At 44.8% G+C, this 18,550-nt stretch overlaps 1 protein-coding gene and 1 long non-coding RNA gene across 3 annotated transcripts in view; one reads left to right on the plus strand and one right to left on the minus strand.

The window, feature by feature from the left end:
• Positions 1 to 4,710, plus strand: part of UTP6 (UTP6 small subunit processome component) — a 428,027-nt gene extending 423,317 nt beyond the window's left edge. The window contains exon 19 of the mRNA XM_078654392.1: positions 4,360 to 4,710. Within this exon, the coding sequence (XP_078510518.1) occupies positions 4,360 to 4,517 (158 nt within the window). The 3' untranslated portion in view covers positions 4,518 to 4,710. The remainder of the gene's footprint in view (positions 1 to 4,359) is intronic.
• LOC144770120 (uncharacterized) overlaps positions 1 to 18,550 on the minus strand; it is a 558,291-nt gene that overhangs the window by 111,363 nt on the left and 428,378 nt on the right. The window lies entirely within an intron of this gene.

The raw sequence follows: 18,550 nt of genomic DNA on the forward strand, positions 1-18,550 counted from the left end.
GTGGATTGTTAAATGTATCCAAGTATGCTATGCGAAAGAAAAATGCACCTTAACCATTCCCCCTAGGGCTCACACAAAACGTAAACTAGGGGCTTCTATGGCATTCTTAGGGAGCATCCCATAGAGGACATTTGCAAAGCAGCAACTTGGTCTACACCGCACACGTTCACAAAACACTATTGTGTAGATGCGCAAGCAAAACAACAAGCTAGTGTGGGCCAGGCTGTATTAACACTTTTTCAAACCACTGCAACAGAAACAGGTCACCACCGCTAAGAAGGTAACTGCTGTATAGTCTATGCACAAGTGTACGATCTACAGCTCATATGCCTCAAACGGAAAATGCTACTTACCAGTATGCATCTGTTCTTGGCATGTAGAGCTGTAGATTTGTATATGCCCACCCGCCTCCCCGGATACCTCTATCTGTTCCAGTACTATCTTACTTAGATACATTACACATGGACACCTTTTTCTATTTCTTACTAACTCCATGACGACCCTACATGGCCCTACATTGCAAAATAATCTGAAGATGGAGTCGATGCCCATGCGCACTATCGTCCTAAGGAGGAGTCACCTACCTCGTGACTACAAAAGACGTCTTCTAAGACAAAAACAACATGCAGACATCCGAACCCAACACCAGATGGCGATCTATGCACAAGTATACGTATCTACAGCTCTACATGCCAAGAACAGATGCATACTGGTAAGTAGCATTTTCCTTCTTTCAATGCTACCTAGCATATATGACAATGACAGAGAGGCATTTAAAGAGCCAGCTACATCCAAGACAATAACGCCATGGGTGGAAAAGGGCAGTTTGTCGCCCAAGGATCCACCCTACGTCAGGGGGAACATGCAAGCTAATTGCCTCATCATGGCAATGGCAGAAAGAGAGCAAACACCCACACGTCTACGGGCCCATCTCTAGACAAGGAAAGGAAGAGTGGACATGGTGGGGAGAAAAATGGAAAAATTGCTGCAACTGATAGCCAGTGGGGTGAAATGGAGGGGCTCGAGCACCTGCAAGAAGAGTACAAAAAGAAGGCAAGTGTAATTTTACAGGAGGGCAAGACAATTGCCTTAAATCTACACTAGACAACTCTAAATGGCCACCACCTTACGGAGACATGCTTGGCTGAGAATCTCAGGATTCAAACAGGAGGTCCAATCAGCTATGTTCAACATGCCCTTATCAGGGGACAGTCTGTTTGAAGAGGAAGTAGACAAAGTGCTTCAGCGCATGAGAAAAGACACAGAAACCTTCAACGCTCTGTGAGTCCTGCAGTATAAAGCAACATTCTGAGGAAGCATGACCCAGAGTAAAAGAACAGCCTCAAGAAGAGTCATACAACCACACACAACTCTCACAACCTTCAGTCACCAGCGGAGTGAGACCACTACACCCCACACAAATGTCAGTCTGGCTCAAGCTCCAATCAGCCCTTTCACGGCCAAGGAAATGGGGGGACCCCAAAAGGTGGAAACCGCATAAGCAAATGGCTGCTTGCAAAGAATCCTCCTACACAAGTCAATAGTAGGATGAAGATTTAAAGGATTCCTGAAGGAATGAGAAAATACCACCTCTGACAAGTGTTACGAAATAGTATAAAATATGGCTACTACATAGAGTTAACAAAGTAACCTCCAGCAACGCTACCAAGAGGATAAAAACAGACTAACAAAGACTACTAAAACAGGAAGTAGAAAACTTGTTAAGCAAACGAGCTGAAGATAGTACCCCTGTATCAAAGACTTAAAGGGGTGTAATTAAACGATCTTCTGGTACCACCCACAAGTTAATACCAATATTAGACCTAAGGTCATTAAACAAGTTTATAAGATGCTAACATTTAAAATGACAGATCTGCAAGAAGTCAGCCCTCTGATATGGGAAGGAGACTATATGTGCCTACCTACACATACCAGTGAACAAACACAACAAAATCCTTAGGTTGGTGAATAAGATGGACTACCAATTCAAAGTACTGCCATTCGGGACAAAATCAGCTCCACTAGTGTTCACAAAAGGCTTATCTGTGGTCGGAGGACACCTCAGATGAAAGGGAATACACATCTACTTGGACGACTAGCATGTGAAAGCGAAGACAAGCAACCAGTGCTAAAAGAATATCAGCAAGGTCATACAGACCCTACATACACTAGGTTTCTCCATCCATTACGAAAATTCGTCACAGAACCCAGACACAAAGAAGACATTCCTGGGGGCGATCTTGAACTCATAGACCATGAAGGCAAGACCAGTGGACAAAAGAGTCAAAGTAATCATAGAGCAGAATTGACTCTACCAGAAGTGACACCGTCGGATGATGAGGACAGTGTGGAAGACGATGGGCATGATGGCCTCTTGCGTTCCCCTAATGCCACACTCCAGAATACACATGAGACCAATACAGGAATGGGTTTAACAACAATGGTCACAGTCAACTGGGACAATAAGGTTGTTACGGATAAAGTTCTAAGAGAAATACAATAGTGGCAACTTCAAAATCTGGCAGTGGGGAAACCATTCAAACCACAAATTCCTCCGTGACAATCACAATAGTTGCATCCCACATAGGATGGGGAGAAACTGATCTTAGTGAGTCAGGGGAGGGCTTATATGGACTCAGTTGACGTCAATTCTGAGAGATGACGTCGCTGCTGAGTCGTTCGACACCCTCTACCGACGTGCAGAGGTACTGCTGGAAAAATTTCCGGACCCAACCTGGCAACTGAGGAGGATTCTAAGGGCCTTATTATTAGTTTGGCTTTGCGGGAGCAGGACCTGTGTAGGAGCCGCCCTCCGGATCAGGAGTTTTCTCCTGTCTGGCAGGCCGTTCTTTGGCGCTCTCAGGGTGGTGCCTATGAAATGGGCACCGCAATGGGAACGTCAAAGACAGTACCTGCACAGCATGGACTGCTGCATTCCATGCCGTGCAGATACTGGTGTGCATGCATACAGGAGGGGCACATGTTGTGCCCTGCTGTGTACATCCACATGGTGTGAGGCACCAAGGGGCCCTATAGGCCCCCCCCCTTTGTTTCTTCACCACCATGAAAAGTGTGGCGTGATCAAACTAGTAATATGCTTGGCCGGCCGCAGCGGCCCGCCATGTACATTGCGGCATCAGGACCTCTGCGCAACCGCCAGGGAATTGCGGTTGTGGTGGCCCCTGGGCAGCCGACTGACCTAGTCGTAATAGGGCGATTGGGTGACCGCCACCGTAAGTCTGGCGGTGGGTGGACCGCCAGACTCTTAAAAAGGCCATGAAATAAGGAATCTGTGGGTAGATCTGGTCTCTCCCAAATAACGCGCTACCGAAGGTAAGTAATTAGTTCTAATTAAAAAATATATATTTAAATAGTATATTAGTATTAGGGAGCTATGACATCAGTGGTAACCAGCAATAGCTACACAGGATACTGCCAGCGGATAATACTGTTGCGCAGAACCTCAAGAAAAGGTGTTGCAAAATGCTCTTCAGTAGGTCTTTTGGATTACTAAATATGTGCCTGCTAGTATGCCTAACTGATTGCTCGCTCCAAAAAGTGTGATTTGATAGTGTACCTTAAAGATTACTAATTGCAAAAATGTTTGGCTTGTACTGATATAATTTTTAAAATGAAATAATGTTTTTATTTGAGTTTCGAAAACCAGTATGGGTTGAATTTAATTAAAGGTCCAGACATCCAAGCAATCCTTGTTGTGTATATACATTCATCGCATTACTTTGAGAATTTGCATATCCTCATAAAGCAGGTCTTTCTTATTTCACTGTCATTCCTTTTGGGATTGAATAATCAACCTAGGAGCACATTTCTGTAGTAGAGCTTCAGGTTGTGGACATGTAAAATATATTTGAATGGTGTTTTACCTACTTTGGTCCAAACTTCATGACCAGATTCTCATCATAGTCTTGTTTGTGTTAATATCTGGGGGCTATTTCCGGAGAGTCTTCAGATCATTATGAATTTAGATAACTATTTGTAGCATCTGTAGAGTGCCACCCTGTTTCAGTCTATAAATTCATGTGTGAATTTGTGTAATCAGTTATCATTTAAACATTTCAAAGAAAATGAATGCCACCATTAGCGGGCTATACATAAATTTGTTAATATAGATATACAATATATGTGATTTTAATAATTACTCAGAATGTACTCGTGAAGAAAATATTCCACTTGTAACCTTACAGCTATTGTAACATGTGAATTTTAAATTGACAATAAGCATTGAAACTGGGCCATGATAACTCCTGTTTCTGTCTTGGAACAGATGACAGTACATATTTGGTTTTTTTTCTTAACAAAGACAAGATGTTAACCACTTTTGTTTTGTTGTGACAATAGATCTCTGGATCGAATACATCAGGGAAGAGTTAAGCCATCCCCACGGCAAACCGGAGAACTGTGGTCAAATTCACTGGAGAGCCATGCAATGCCTGCAAGGAGAGCACGTTGAAGACTTTGTGTCTAAATATACGTTGCTTCAAACTGGGCATTTATAGAAACATCCATAAATATGTGTTCTGTACATAGTTAGCACAGTTTTAGAAATGTGTTTATGTTCAGATGTTTTCAAGCTTATTAAGAAGTATGCATTCAAATTCTATGCATACGCAATTGTAAATAATGTGCTGACTCCATTTCTGCTGACACTCCTATCAGTGTGAAATAAAATTGCTATTTTGTGATCATAAAGCATGACTTCTAAAATCATTATATATAATGCCTTTAAAAATGTCGCTTGCGCATGTTACTAAATCAGTTGCACGTGTTTGTCTAGCCAATAGATTGCTTCAGTGATATAGTAACATGCATGCAACATAAGTAATTTTAAGTTTAAATATGCTACTGATTTTTTACCAACAAAGATTTTTACTATTCTTTGTTGGTCTCTCTATATGAACCAGAAAAGTGCCTTGTTGCAGTGAAATTCTTTACTTAAGACTAAATAAATCAACATAGGTATTCCAGCTTTGGGTTTTCTAGAAATAAACCTGGTCCCCTGTACTCCTTCACAGGAGAATTGTACACTTTTATGTTGGAAAATTGGAATTTAGCCTCTCAGAACATATTTGTCCCAAAACTTACCCGATTAGACCACAAATTCTTTAAAACTCAAATATGATTTCCCTGTTAAATTTTTTTCCTACAACTTTCTGTGGATCTATGGTCACTGCATATTAAAAAAATAGCCCCCTGGAAGCGACCCTTGCCAAAGGGGTTGCTTCCATTTGTATTTAAAATAATTCCCTGGTGTCTAGTGGGGGTTTCTGCCCACGGGCCGATCTGCCCCCAAGGGGGGACAGAATTCCCATTACAAAAAAAGTGGCCCTCTGGAAGTGACCCTTGCCCAAGGGGTCACTTCCATTACAATTTATAATACATTCCCTGGTGTCTAGTGGGGGTGTCTGGTCCCCCTGGGAGCAGAAATGCCAAAAAAGAGGGGCGATCTGCCCCCATGGGAGGCAGAATTCCCAAAGTAACCAAATTGCCCCCCTGGAAGCGACCCTTGCCCAAGGAGTTGCTTCCATTTACATTTAAAAATAATCCTTGGGTCTAGTGGACTTTTCTGCCCCCCTTCCCCGGGTCCAGAAACGGCCCAAAAAACGTCCAATCTGTTTCCTGGGGGGGCAGAAAAGTCTTTGAAATGAATGGCCCCCATAGGAAGCGACCCTTGCCCAAGGGGTCGCTTCCTTTCAACAAAAAAGGACATCCCTGGTGTCTAGTGGGGCATTCCTGCTGCACGATCGCGACACTGTGCGCGATCGTGAAGCAGGAATTCCCTGCATTGAGACATCAGGGGAGAGGAAATACTCTTTCCTCTGCCTCAATGCATCCCCAAATACCCGCCCCAGCGGACCCGAGGAAACTCACCTACTTCCTCCAGACGCCTGTAAGCTAATTGCTTCCAGGCGTCCCATTGCTTCCTGATGACGTCGGCGCGCCCTGTGCTCGCTTACGTCATAAGAAAGAGTGGGGGGGTCGGGGGTGGCAGCAGAAACTCTTCCGCTGCCATCCCCCTCTGTGGGGGCAAGATCGATGCCCCACGGGGGGAGCACCAGCGCTTCCCCCAGGGGCTGTGCTCATGATGGAGCGGTTCCGTCATAAGCACAGCCCAACCGATGCTCATGACGGAACCGCTCCGTCATGAGCATCGAAGGGATTAATATCATGACAATAAGGCAATACAAACAGTTCATATTTTACAATTTGCCATAAAGTTTATAATACATATTATCACTTAAAAAGCAATTCATGAATAAATAAGTTGTTGGTCAGAGCTGCATGAATAAAAATCAATATCTATGAACAATTCAAAGTGGCCATCCGTTCACATAGACAGGAATTTCCCTACGAGTCAGGTCATTACATTTTAAAATTATGTTCATTAAATCACCAACACAGCAAACCTGTAAAATTCTAAAAACGGGGAGTAATAAACCTCTTCTCTCTTTATAAATTATATGAGGTAGAGACAACAAGGCATATTCACAGAAAGGGCAAATGCAGCTTTCTGCCTCAACCCGATTGACCAACTTCCAATTAATGAAAGCTGGCACGTGCCCAAGTCGAACCTTCAGTACCTTTCTGTCTAATGTTGGCACTTTCTATGTCACACAAATAATATCCTAGCCATAGTCTGTGCCCATTAAATGAGAAAATTGTTTCTGGTCACAGTTCCTAAACGTTCTTTTGACACCCAATTTTACTGTTAATTTCTGCTGCAGTACTGACATACTTGCAAATCTGTCCCTATGGAAATAGTGCAGTGAGTCCTTGACAAGTAGGACGTGTGCAGCCCATCAGCCTGTGTCCTTCTCCTGCAAATAACATCGAATTCATTGCCTCGGGGAGCCATCAGCCAACTTCGAAAGACAGACCCAATAATTAGGTCTTCTGCTTATATTTGAATATTTGGTTGGTGAGACCCAGCTCTAAGCTCCCTGCACTGTTCACTGAGCCTCTAGGCAAGCCAAGCCATCATATCCAAATATTCACTTCTATAATCTGCAGCCGGGCTATGGGCTAGATGTATGAAGGTAAGTAAGTGCTTACTAATAACAAATAGCACATTTTTGTGATTCACGATTTGGTAATCGCAAACAGCGATGTACAAATGTGTGTTTAACATATTTTGCAATTCCCAGTGGGTCATAAATAGACCTACCTTGTTAATATTCATGAGGTAGGTCTCGGTTTGTGACCCATTGGAAATCGCAAAAATCAAAGGGGTGGGGACCTGCTGGGGTCAGCAAACCACGTCTGCGATTGCTTTTCAAGAAAGACATTTTTTTTTAAGTCGAACCTGGGTAGAGCATGCGCTGTTCTGTGAGGCATGCTGTATTCATGAATGGACTTGAAGCTCCGCCCATATTTTTTATTGGTTTGTGTCATTGTCCTTTGTAAATATTTGCTTCTGATTTGTTGTTAGGCTTATTAGTCCCTCCTTAATACCTCACTGTCTTCTGTTGGTACCTCACTTGAGGACTGACCCTTTTACATGTGTCCTAACTCGGGAGCTTTCATTAGCAGTTCCGAGAACTATTTACTTAATTAATGTACACAGCACTCATGGGATGCCAGCTTCAGCAATGGCATCTGCTTCCTAACAGACTTTTCCTTAGCATTTCTTGTTTTATTTGAGGCTTACACTCTTTTTATTTTTTTCTATTTATTTACTTGACATATATTTACAGTGGTAGTTGTCCGGGTATGCGCAGCTTGCCAAACTTTTTGCTGCTCATCGTGTTTTAGTGACTCAGCGTGGTGCCCGCTTAGTGGGTGTCGCACTATAACTTTTAAAAGCGCCCCATTCCCCCTCTCCCTCGCTGCATGGACGCCCGCGAAGGGCCGCCGTCTTAAAGAAATGTTTCCATTGTTTTTCTCACTCACTTGTATGATCAAACGTCAGCAGTGCGGGACAGAGATACTGACTGTCTGTGATGGTGTGCCTGTGATGACCTCAAATATAGCTCCTGGCTATCTCTGCAATCTTGTGTTTGGTGAATTGGAGCAAACTAATAGGAAAAAAACTGAGAAGAGTACATCTTGTATTACGTGTTTCACGATGTGACGTTTTCAACAAATGCCGTATTGTACAATACACTGCTGGCCCTACGTTCTAACTGGCAAGAATTTTTACTGAAGGAGCTCCTTTCCACAATGTTTTTTGTTTGAGTCCTCTTTTGTTTCTTTCCAGGGGCGGTGCCCTCCCCCCCCCCCACCTGGAGCATGTGCACGTTCACATAAACTGCTGTAACCCAGCAGGTCCGCTCTGCTGCCGACTCCCAGCATGGCACTGTGCTTGTCCTTTGGACGAAGAGCTTGCACTTCTGAGCTCCCTGCTCCTGGCTCCTACAATGGCGGGCACCCAGGTTCACCGGCAAATGTTTTTAGTCGCACAATCCGGGACCTACCTGTGTGCTTTCGAGTCACTCTACAAATACTATCCGATCCCTATTGAGTAGAACATACGAATTGGCTACACAAAAGATCATTAATTGAAAGGGCATAGACTGTGTATAGTAGACAGTTGTAAGAGGAGGAAAGGGAGGCTGAGAGGGCAAGGTATTCCGTTGGCCCTAAACACCCCTTCTTAATACCGAGTCACAAACCCAATTTGCGACATAGTAACAGGTTACTGAATTGTAAATTGGGCCTTTGTCCATTGAAAAATGCCTTTTTTTCCTTAGTAAGCAACCTATATTCTTCACAGTCAAGGCCACACAGCCATACGGCAGTAAAGTTACTATTTTTGCATTGTAGGTCTCTCTCAATACTTCAACAGACTTATGTACCGGAGCGAGGCCCATCCTATGTAAGGCACTTGCAATAGCCTATGATTGAACTTCTCGGTGATCCATGTGAACTTTAATGTTCAAATTGTATGTAAAAAGAAGTCCTAAATATCTATATTTTTTACTTCTACTTGATCGCCACCACTTTTCACTTTTGCCTAATATTCTGCACAATTCTTTTCAAAAAGACATTAGTTTTGAGTGGTATTTTTTCACAAATCATTATTAGCCTTACAATAGTCTGAAAATGCACCTAGTTGCCTTTAAAGAGCAGCTTGAACAAGGTCCAATAGAACTATGTCATCTGCATAGTACAGTGATAAAATAGCCTCAGATCCTAATTTAGGTGGAAATGAACAAACCTGGTTTCGTAGTAGCGGCGCATCAGCAATATTGAAAACAGGATTGGAGCCAGTATACACCCTTGTCTAAGACCATTAGGAGTAACTATTTTTCTACACAATGATCCATTTCCGCCTAAAGCAACCCTTGTCCATGAGCCCTCATGTAGTTGAATTATCAGCTTTATGACAGCCAGGTGGAATATTCCAGGTACACATTTTTTCCCAGACTAGCTCCCGATTTATTCTGTAAAAAGTAGTTATCAAATTTAAATATGACACATAGAGGGGCTGTTAACTTTTAATGGCATATTCCTCTGCCAAAGGACTGAGAATTAAACAACCATCAGTTGTTGAGGGCCCTTTACGAAAACCCAGTCGGACCTTTGGGAGAACACTTTAACTACATATTCTTCCATATAGATTTTACTAGAGATGTCCCAACAGGATCATCGTACGATAGCTCGAAGGCGATTCATGCCTCTCTTTTTTTTATACAAATAGACCCTAATGCTTCCTTTACAGGTTTCTGGTGAGTCATGGCCACTTATTATAGCTCCAAACACTGGAGTCAGAACTTGGGCCCACAAGCTAGGGTTAAGATGTAGTATATCTAAGGGTAGGCCATCTAGACCTTGAGCTTCTTAAATGTTTTTAAATCAAAACCTCAATACCCCTTACTGTGCGGTGTAGGGAGGTCTCATCCAATTCCTTCTTGGGAAAGCCATATTGCAAAATCCCCATAACACCTCAGTTTGCTCCTTTTAGTTTATAGAGCTCAGGTATATGCGTGACCCACATTTCTTCGACCAACGCGCTACTTCTGGTTTTTTTTTACAGCCCAAATACAATGCTGACTGTATTCCAAAAACCCTTTGTTCTTTTTGTTAGTAGAAAAACAATTGCCTTCGTCCAGGCTCTCTCTTTCTCCTTCCAGATAAGTTGTCTTCTTTCTTTTCTATAGTTCTCCCTTTGTTGTTTAATTAAAAATTCTTTATTAGCTACACCCTCTTTCCCTTATGTTCTTATTTAATGCAATCTTTGCCCTCTCTTTAGGTGAACTATGTATGCCCTTCCTTGTCCTACCACAGTTTAAGCCCACCATAGCGGCATCCCGAATAGAGGCAATCAGTCTATCATAGCAGTACAAAGTCAAATATGCACCTTTCCACCATATCTGTGCTCGTTCCTTGCTTGTTTAGCTTTTCCTTCATAGCATCCATAGCAAGTCTATGTTCCCATCAATTGCTTGCAGACTCTCCTTCATATCCAGAAGTAGTGTTCTGGCATTGGACTCCTCTGGATGTGCATTGCCTTGTTGTGTGTTCTCTTAGCTTCATTGGCATTTTGGTCTGCTTGCCTTCCTTAGGCATTCGTTTGGATTAAGAAAAAATTATTGGTTCGAGGCATATGAGCTGCAGAATTCATACTTTTGCATAGATCGTCATCTGGTGTTGGGCTCGGATGCTTGCACCTTGTTGTTGTCTTGGAAGATGTCTTTGTAGTCACGAGATAGGTGACTCCTCCCTTGGACGATAGTGCGCATGGGCATCGACTCCATCCTTAGATAGGGTTTTCCTGCCATCGGGTTCGGATGTAACTTCAGCGCTCCGGTTTGGTACCGTCTTTCCAGACCTCTTCGACATGCAAAACATCACAAATCTACGGTATTGTTTCGTTCGCGTGCCTCGGCGGGATAACTCAAGAATTCCCCGGTTCCGGTCCTTGACGCGGGCCGCTGGGCCTATCGACGCCATTCAGGCCTACGGCTAATGGAAAGGACTCCATTAAAAAAAATTCCATCACATGGTCTGCAACCTTTGTCTCTCGCCTGAACACAAAGAAAAACATTGCCAGGCCTGCGCCTCTTTTCGATCCAAGAAAACTGTGTGTGATCGCCGGGCTCGTCGACACGTCATGGCGCAACGATTGGCACCGGTGCCAGAAGCCATCTTCAATGAAGGCCCGACGTCCCAGAGGCAGGTGATTCAGAGGATCTCTATATCGTATCCGAGGCCAATGACGACGACACAAATGACCACATTACTACAGGTCAACGAGTGAGTACAACTGCCCCTAACCCTACCCCACCCAAAAAGAAGGCTCTGGTCAAAACTTCGCCTGAAGGCCTTAGTCGAGACCGAAAGAACACTTCAGAAGCCGTGCCCCTTGGCCCGGCTCCGAAGACAAAAGAAAAGCCTTCCGGTAGCTCAGGACCGAGCAAGCCGCACTTCAGTGCCCCAAAAGCACTGTCGGTACCGAAAGCAGGAACATATCCTGCTGTTACCAAAAAGACCTCTCGGCCAAGTACTTCGGCACCGAAAAACCAAAGGCCTCGGAACCAAAGACCCCTCACAAACCTTCAGATCCGAAAAAGATTTCGGACTCAACACCAAAGCCGAATGACATTAAAACCCCTTCCAAGGCTCCAGACAAACCTAAACCACGTCCCAAACTGAAAACATCGGCACAGAAACCACACACCAACGAGGAGGAACTGTTTCTGCCAGATCCCATTGATCCGAAACAGAGAACACTGCATGTGGACCCTAAAATAGGCCATATTATCAATACCCCCTCAAACAAAAGAAAATTTGACACCCCAAACATTCCATAGGTGCCTGTGAAGAAAAAAGACTGTGCAACATCACCAATTAGACCCTTTTCTCCTGTTCTTCCAACTGAGCCTTTCTCTCCTCCAAAGTCTCCTATAATTCCTCCATACTCCACACCACCACAGGATGATGATGACTTACGGGATGGGGGTGGAAATAATGACCCCTTTAATGATTCTGATGATGGCACTGACATACCATAGGACACATGGGATGACTACAGTCACCCTGTAGATCCTCCGGACCTTCCTGATCCGGAGGCATACCCAACCAGACCATCTCCCACAGATGACGACATTCGCTTTAGTCAGCTCATTGATAGGGCTGCCCAATATCATGCCGTGCAGATGCATTCAGACCCCACAGAGGAGGACTTTCTGGTAGACACTTTTGCACAGTCACAAAGGATTGTACAACCATTACCCATGCTTAAAGGTGTCATTAAACATGTTCCAGACATCTTCAAAAGACCCCGTCAGGACCAGTATTCTCAATCTTCGGATTTATAATAAATATAAACTCTCCCCTAATGATCCCACCTACATTAAAGGTCAACTCCCCTTAGATTCCCTGGTAGTGACCAATGCTAGGAAGCGGGCCAACTCCCAAACTTTGGGTGATGCCCCACCTCCAGACAAAAAGTCAAAACTCCTAGACGCTTCCTGCAAACGAGTTGCCTCCCAAGCAGCTAATCACTGGAGGATAGCTAAATCACAAGCATTACTTGCCAAATACGATAGGGCTCACTACGACGAGCTTGAGGGCCTAATCAGACCCCCCAGGATATAGCGGCATGGATTAACAAATTTAGCGGCACAAAAATGGAAATTTAGCGGCACAAATATGGAAATTTAGCGGCATTTTATTTGACGTTTTTTTCTACAACAAACACAGATATCTTAGTTTTTTGTGTTTGTGTGTATAAAAACGCATAAATAAATAATAAACCGTGCTCTCTGTAATGGCATGCAATAGGTCTTTTGCATTTTCCAAACTTTGACCTATTGGTATTTTGTATGACAATGCCTTTTATTATTGCAGGCTTTTTAAACACATAACTAAAAAGGCAGTGTCATTTACAATTGCCAATAGCTCAAAATCTATTGCGAGATGTACTGCATTGCAAAGGCTTGTTTCCTTGCACCGGTGTCTTACCAAACATCTAACCGATAAGACTGCAGGGACAGCACCTTTCTACTTTCTTTCCACAGCAGATAACTTTACATGAAAGTCCACAACAGACGCAGCAAACTGTCACTTGCCAGCCATTCACCGTCCTAGGCCCAAGCAGAGCTGTGGGTGAGCAAAGGTTTGAACGAGAGCGTGAGAACGTTATCCCCCCCACCCCCCACCCACGTTACCCCAAGGGGCCCAACTGTGTGCTAGCACGCTACAAATATACAGATGGTGCTAGCCTGACCCCAGGCTGCAGAGTGTTTGTTCTGGCGATGTCAGTGTCTCAGCGTGGTTTGTACACGTAGCCTGAAATGAGAGAAAATGCTTTGCCTACGCGCAGAGTACTCGCAGCTGTTTGAGCCCAGTGCTAGGGTGTGTAGTGGTATTCCTGCAAAGAAGGTAGAAATTGGCACGTGCGTGATATCCGCCAAAATGTGTCCCGTTTGGTTTTAGAAATGCGCACGCGAGAATTTGACGGGAAGAGAAAGCGCGTCCTCAGAAAAGGGCAGCAGCAGGTGCCGCCGAGCGGGGAACAGACGCTCAGCCCTGGAAAGCGCCAAGTCACCATGACTCAGAATGAAGGATGAGTGGCTCTGGCGTGCATCCCCGCCGCAGCCCAGCTCCCGGTTATTTTTAAACCGCCTTTCTAAAGTAAGCTTTAGACACGCGCGTGCGCAGGAGCAGCTCCAAGAGCGCCCGGCGAACGGAGGGACAATCTGAAGGGGGGCGTTCAGCGCGCTAGGATTGGCTGAAGATACTCCAATTCTAGGCCAGTTTACACATTAGTAGTTCTTCCCACTGCCTGTCTACATCAAACATATGATCTACCCTCCAGGATTTCGTGATTTTGGGCCCCCACCCCTCCACAGACCCGCCCCACCCCCTTGAAAGCGGTCTGGATGTCTTGATTTCGCGGGCACTTTTGTAAAAATCTGCAATTATTACAAAAGTGCCGATTTCGCGGCAAACCGCGAAATCCTGGAGGGTCTGCCTAATGCAGCATTTGCTGGACCAATACAAGGCCAAAGCCAATGATTTGGTTCAGGAGGGCAAGTTAATAACAAACACATCCATTAAATGTGCCTTTGATGCAGCTGACACTGCATCTAGATCAATCAACACTAGTGTGTTACTGCGAAGACATGCATGGTTATATATTTCTGGCTTCAAACAAGAAGTGCAAACTACAGTACTTAATCAGCCATTCAATCAGGAACAACTTTTTGGCCCAGCTGTAGACACATCATTAGAGAAAATGAAAAAAAGACACTGAGACTGCAAAATCTATGGGTTCATTCAATCAATCAATCAATCATAGCATTTATAAAGCGTGCTCCGTACCCGTGAGGGTCTCAAGGCGCAGGGGGGTGGGGAATGCTGCTACTGATTGAAAAGCCAAGCCTTGAGGAGTCTTCTGAAGGTCAGCAGGTCTAGGGTCTGCCGTAGGTGGGTGGGGAGGGTGTTCCAGGTCTTGGCGGCGAAGTGGGAGAACGATCTGCCGCCGGAGGTCACTCTACGGATGCAGGGGACTGTGGCAAGGGCGAGGTCGGCGGAGCGGAGCTGGCGGGTGGGGGTGTGGAAGCTGGGTCGTCTGTTAAGGTAAGCTGGCCCGGTGTTGTGGAGTGCCTTGTGTGCGTGGGTGAGGAGCTTTAAGGTTATCCTCTTGTTGATGGGGAGCCAGTGCAGGTCTCTCAGGTGGGATGTGATGTGGCTACAGCGAGGGATGTCTCCGTCTACACGAGGCTACTCTTGTCACTCCTTTTTTTGGGGTGCATCCAAAAACATCCCTACTGATACTGCTTCCTCCTCCTACAAAAGTCCCACACAAACATCCCCCAACAAGGGATATTTCAGAGGTGGGTACAGGCGAAATAACAACAAAGGGAGAGGCTGAGGTAACAATACTCCCACCTCTCTCACTAACAAACAGTGACTTCCCTCCAGACCAGTGACTTCCCTCCAGACCATTCCACTCCAGTCGGAGGGAGACTCTCACCATTCCTACCTGTCTGGAATTCCATCACTACTGACAAGTGGGTAATACAAATTATCCAGTATGGTTACTGCCTGGAACTTCCTGCAACTCCCCCCAACCTACCGCCCAAACAGCGTCCAATGTCCATGGAACATCTAAAGCTCCTCAAACAGGAAGTTCTCTCACTGCTTCAAAAGCATGCAATAGAACCAGTTCCCCTACAGCATCAAGGGACGGGAGATTACTCCCTATATTTTCTAATCCCCAACAAAGACGGTACTCTCAGGCTAGTACTGGACCTCATACCTCTCAACTTCTACATACAGTCAGATCACTTTCATATGATCACTCTTCAACAAGTCCTTCCACTACTTCAACAAGGCGACTTCCTTGCAACATTAATCTCAAGGACGCCTACTTCCATATTCCCATACACCCTGCTCACAGGAAATATCTAAGAATCTCAGTGGACGGCCAACACTATCAGATCAAGGTTGTCCCATTCGGGGTAACCACAGCACCCAGGATCTTCACAAAGTGGCTTGCGGTGGTAGCTGCACACTTGCGAAGACAGCAAATCCATGTGTTTCCATACCTAGACAACTGGCTGATAAAAGCCGAGTCACACAGCCAGTGTGTTAATCACACTCACCAAACAATTCTAATGCTACACCACTTGGGGTTCACAATCAACCACCCCAAGACACATCTACAGCCCTCCTACCTACATCAATATCTAGGGGCCACCATAGACACTTCCAAAGCTCTAGCATAACCCAATCCAGCTAGGAGAGCAAGTATGCAAACCCTCATCACAGAATTTCAACCACAATACTCCCTTTCCAGCTCGAGTGTTTATGCAGCTCATAGTAATGATGGCTTCTTGCATTTTCATAGTACCTCATGCAAGATTTCAGATGCGCTCCTTACAAGAATGCTTAGCACGTCAGTGGAACCAGGCTCAAGGTCAGCCTACAGATCTGGTGTTGGTAGACAGCCACACACATCGCTCTCAGCAGTGGGAGAACACACAATACCTTTCCAGAGGGCGGCCGTTCCTAGAGCCAATTCCACAGATAGTGCTCACAGCGGACGCATCATTCACCAGTTGGGGAGCCCATCTCTTAAACCATACAATTCAGGGCAAGTGGACCACCCAACAAAAACTGTTCCACAGAAATCACTTAGAATTACTAGCAATATTTCTAGAGTTAAGGTCGTTCAAAGCACATCTCATCAAAACTGTCCTAGTCCGTATGGACAATTGGAACACACTTGTTGCAGCTGTCTCAGCTAGCACAAAGTATATGGAGATGGGCCATCCCACAAAATATATATCTTCTGGCAGAACATCTTCCAGGAGTGCATAATCATATTGCCAATCTGCTCAGTCGTCAGACACAGCACATCTACGAATGGGAACTTCATCTTCAAGTTCTTCAACCATTTTTTCACATGTGGGGCCACCCAAACATAGATCAAACGCAAAATGCCCAACCTTCGCCGCCAGGTTTCCACACCGTTGTCCAAGGGCAATGCGATATAGATGAACTATTCATGCAGAGTTGCGTATGCTTTTCCACAAACCCACTCATTCCACCAGTAGTACGCAAGCTCAAGAAACAGTCTCTCAAAATGATCCTAGTTGCTCCCACATGGGCATGGCAACCATGGTTCAAAACACTCCTCGAACTCTCAGTAGTTCCACACCAAAAATTACATCTCTCCCCAACACTGCTAATGCAGAACCATGGAGAGATAAAGCACCCAGATCCAGCACAACTAAATCTAACGATCTGGCTCCTGAAGTCCTAGAGTTTGGTTACCTTAACCTCCCACAGGACTGTATGAACATTATCAAAGAAGCCAGACACCCTACTACTACAGCATGCTATGCAACCAAATAGAAAGTTTCGTCATTTACTGCAATCATAACAAAATTGACCCACTAGATGCTTCAATTCAGAACATCATTTGCTATTTACAGCATCTATAAAGATGTAATCTAGCTTACTCATCCATAAGATTACATCTGACTGCCCTTGCCGCCTACCTACAAAACAGACAACATTTGTCATTGTTCAGAGTACCTGCTATGAAAGCTTTTATGGAAGGCCTTAAAAGGATATTTCCTCCCACACTGCCAGTGTGGGCCCACCATTGAACCTTTACACAAATGCGAACTGCAGTTCCTTACATGGAAAATAGCTATCCTTGTCGCAATCACCTCTCTCAAGAGAGTAAGGGCGATCCAGGCTTTAACCATACAAGAACCATTCTTACAAATATATCATAATAAGGTGGTTCTTCGAAACAATCCAAAATTCCTTCCCAAAGTAATCTCTGCTTTTCATCTTAATCAATCTGTAGAGTTACCAGTGTTCTTTCAAAACCCAGATTCCGTAGCCGAGGGAGCGCTTCACAGACTAGACATAAAAAGAGCTCTACTTTATTACATTGACAGGACTAAACCTTTTAGAAAAACAAACCAACTGTTTGTATCCTTCTCTCCACCACATAAAGGAAACCCCATCTCTAAATCTGGAATTTCCAGGTGGAAAGTTAAATGTATTCAAATATGCTACCAAAAAGGCAAAACGCATATTAACAATTCCCCCTAGAGCACACTCACTACGTAAACTAGGGGCATCCATTTCATTCTTAGGGAACATTCCCTTAGAAGACATTTGTAAGGCAGCTATATGGTCTACTACACACACCTTCGCCAAACACTATTGTGTAGATGTGCAGGCAAAGCAACAGGCTTCTGCAGGCCAAGCTGTTCTTAAGACACTTTTTAGAACCACTGCAACAGATACAGGTGACTACCGCTAAGGGAGATACTGCTGTACAGTCTATGCAAAAGTAAGAATTCTGCAGCTCATATGCCTCAAATGGAAAATGCTACTTACCAGTATGCATCTGTTCTTGGCATGTACAGCTGCAAAATATCATTCGCCCACCTGCCTCTACAGGACCTGTATCTGTTCCAGTGTTATCTTACTTAGATACATTCACATGGACATCTTTTCTGTTTCCTATAAACTCCATCATTTCCCATCATGGTGAAAAACAATCTAAGATGGAGTCGATGCCCATGCGCACTATCGTTCAAGGGAGGAGTGACCTATCTTGTGACTACAAAGACTTCTTCCAAGACAACAACAAGGTGCAAGCATCCGAGCCCAACACCAGATGGCGATCTATGCAAAAGTATGATATTCTGCAGCTCTACATGCCAAGAACAGATGCATACTGGTAAGTAGCATTTTCCTTTTTGTTGCTCATTTTGCCAATGGTGATAAAGCATGAATCCACCGCAGATGCCACTGCCTTATTTTGGTTAGCAGACATATGCAATGTTTAAAGTACATTGTCTGACGGGGGCGTGGCCAAGCAGCATGGCCGACAGGACGTGAGCTTCACCAGCTCCGTCCGAGGACCCACAAAGATCCTTGCTGGACCCTCCAAAGGGGTGCTGATGGTCCGGATCCTTCCTTGTCACGTCTGGGACCCCCACATTGCCGGGAGAGCCTCCGGTGCCCCGGCAAAGCCGCCGGAGATCGAAGCGGCGCTCTGAGAACTCCGCCTGACTCTACGCGAGACCGCGGACTGGGCCTGCACGAGGGA

This window comes from Lissotriton helveticus, chromosome 7, assembly GCF_964261635.1.
Source record: "Lissotriton helveticus chromosome 7, aLisHel1.1, whole genome shotgun sequence".
Classification (NCBI taxonomy): domain Eukaryota; kingdom Metazoa; phylum Chordata; class Amphibia; order Caudata; family Salamandridae; genus Lissotriton; species Lissotriton helveticus.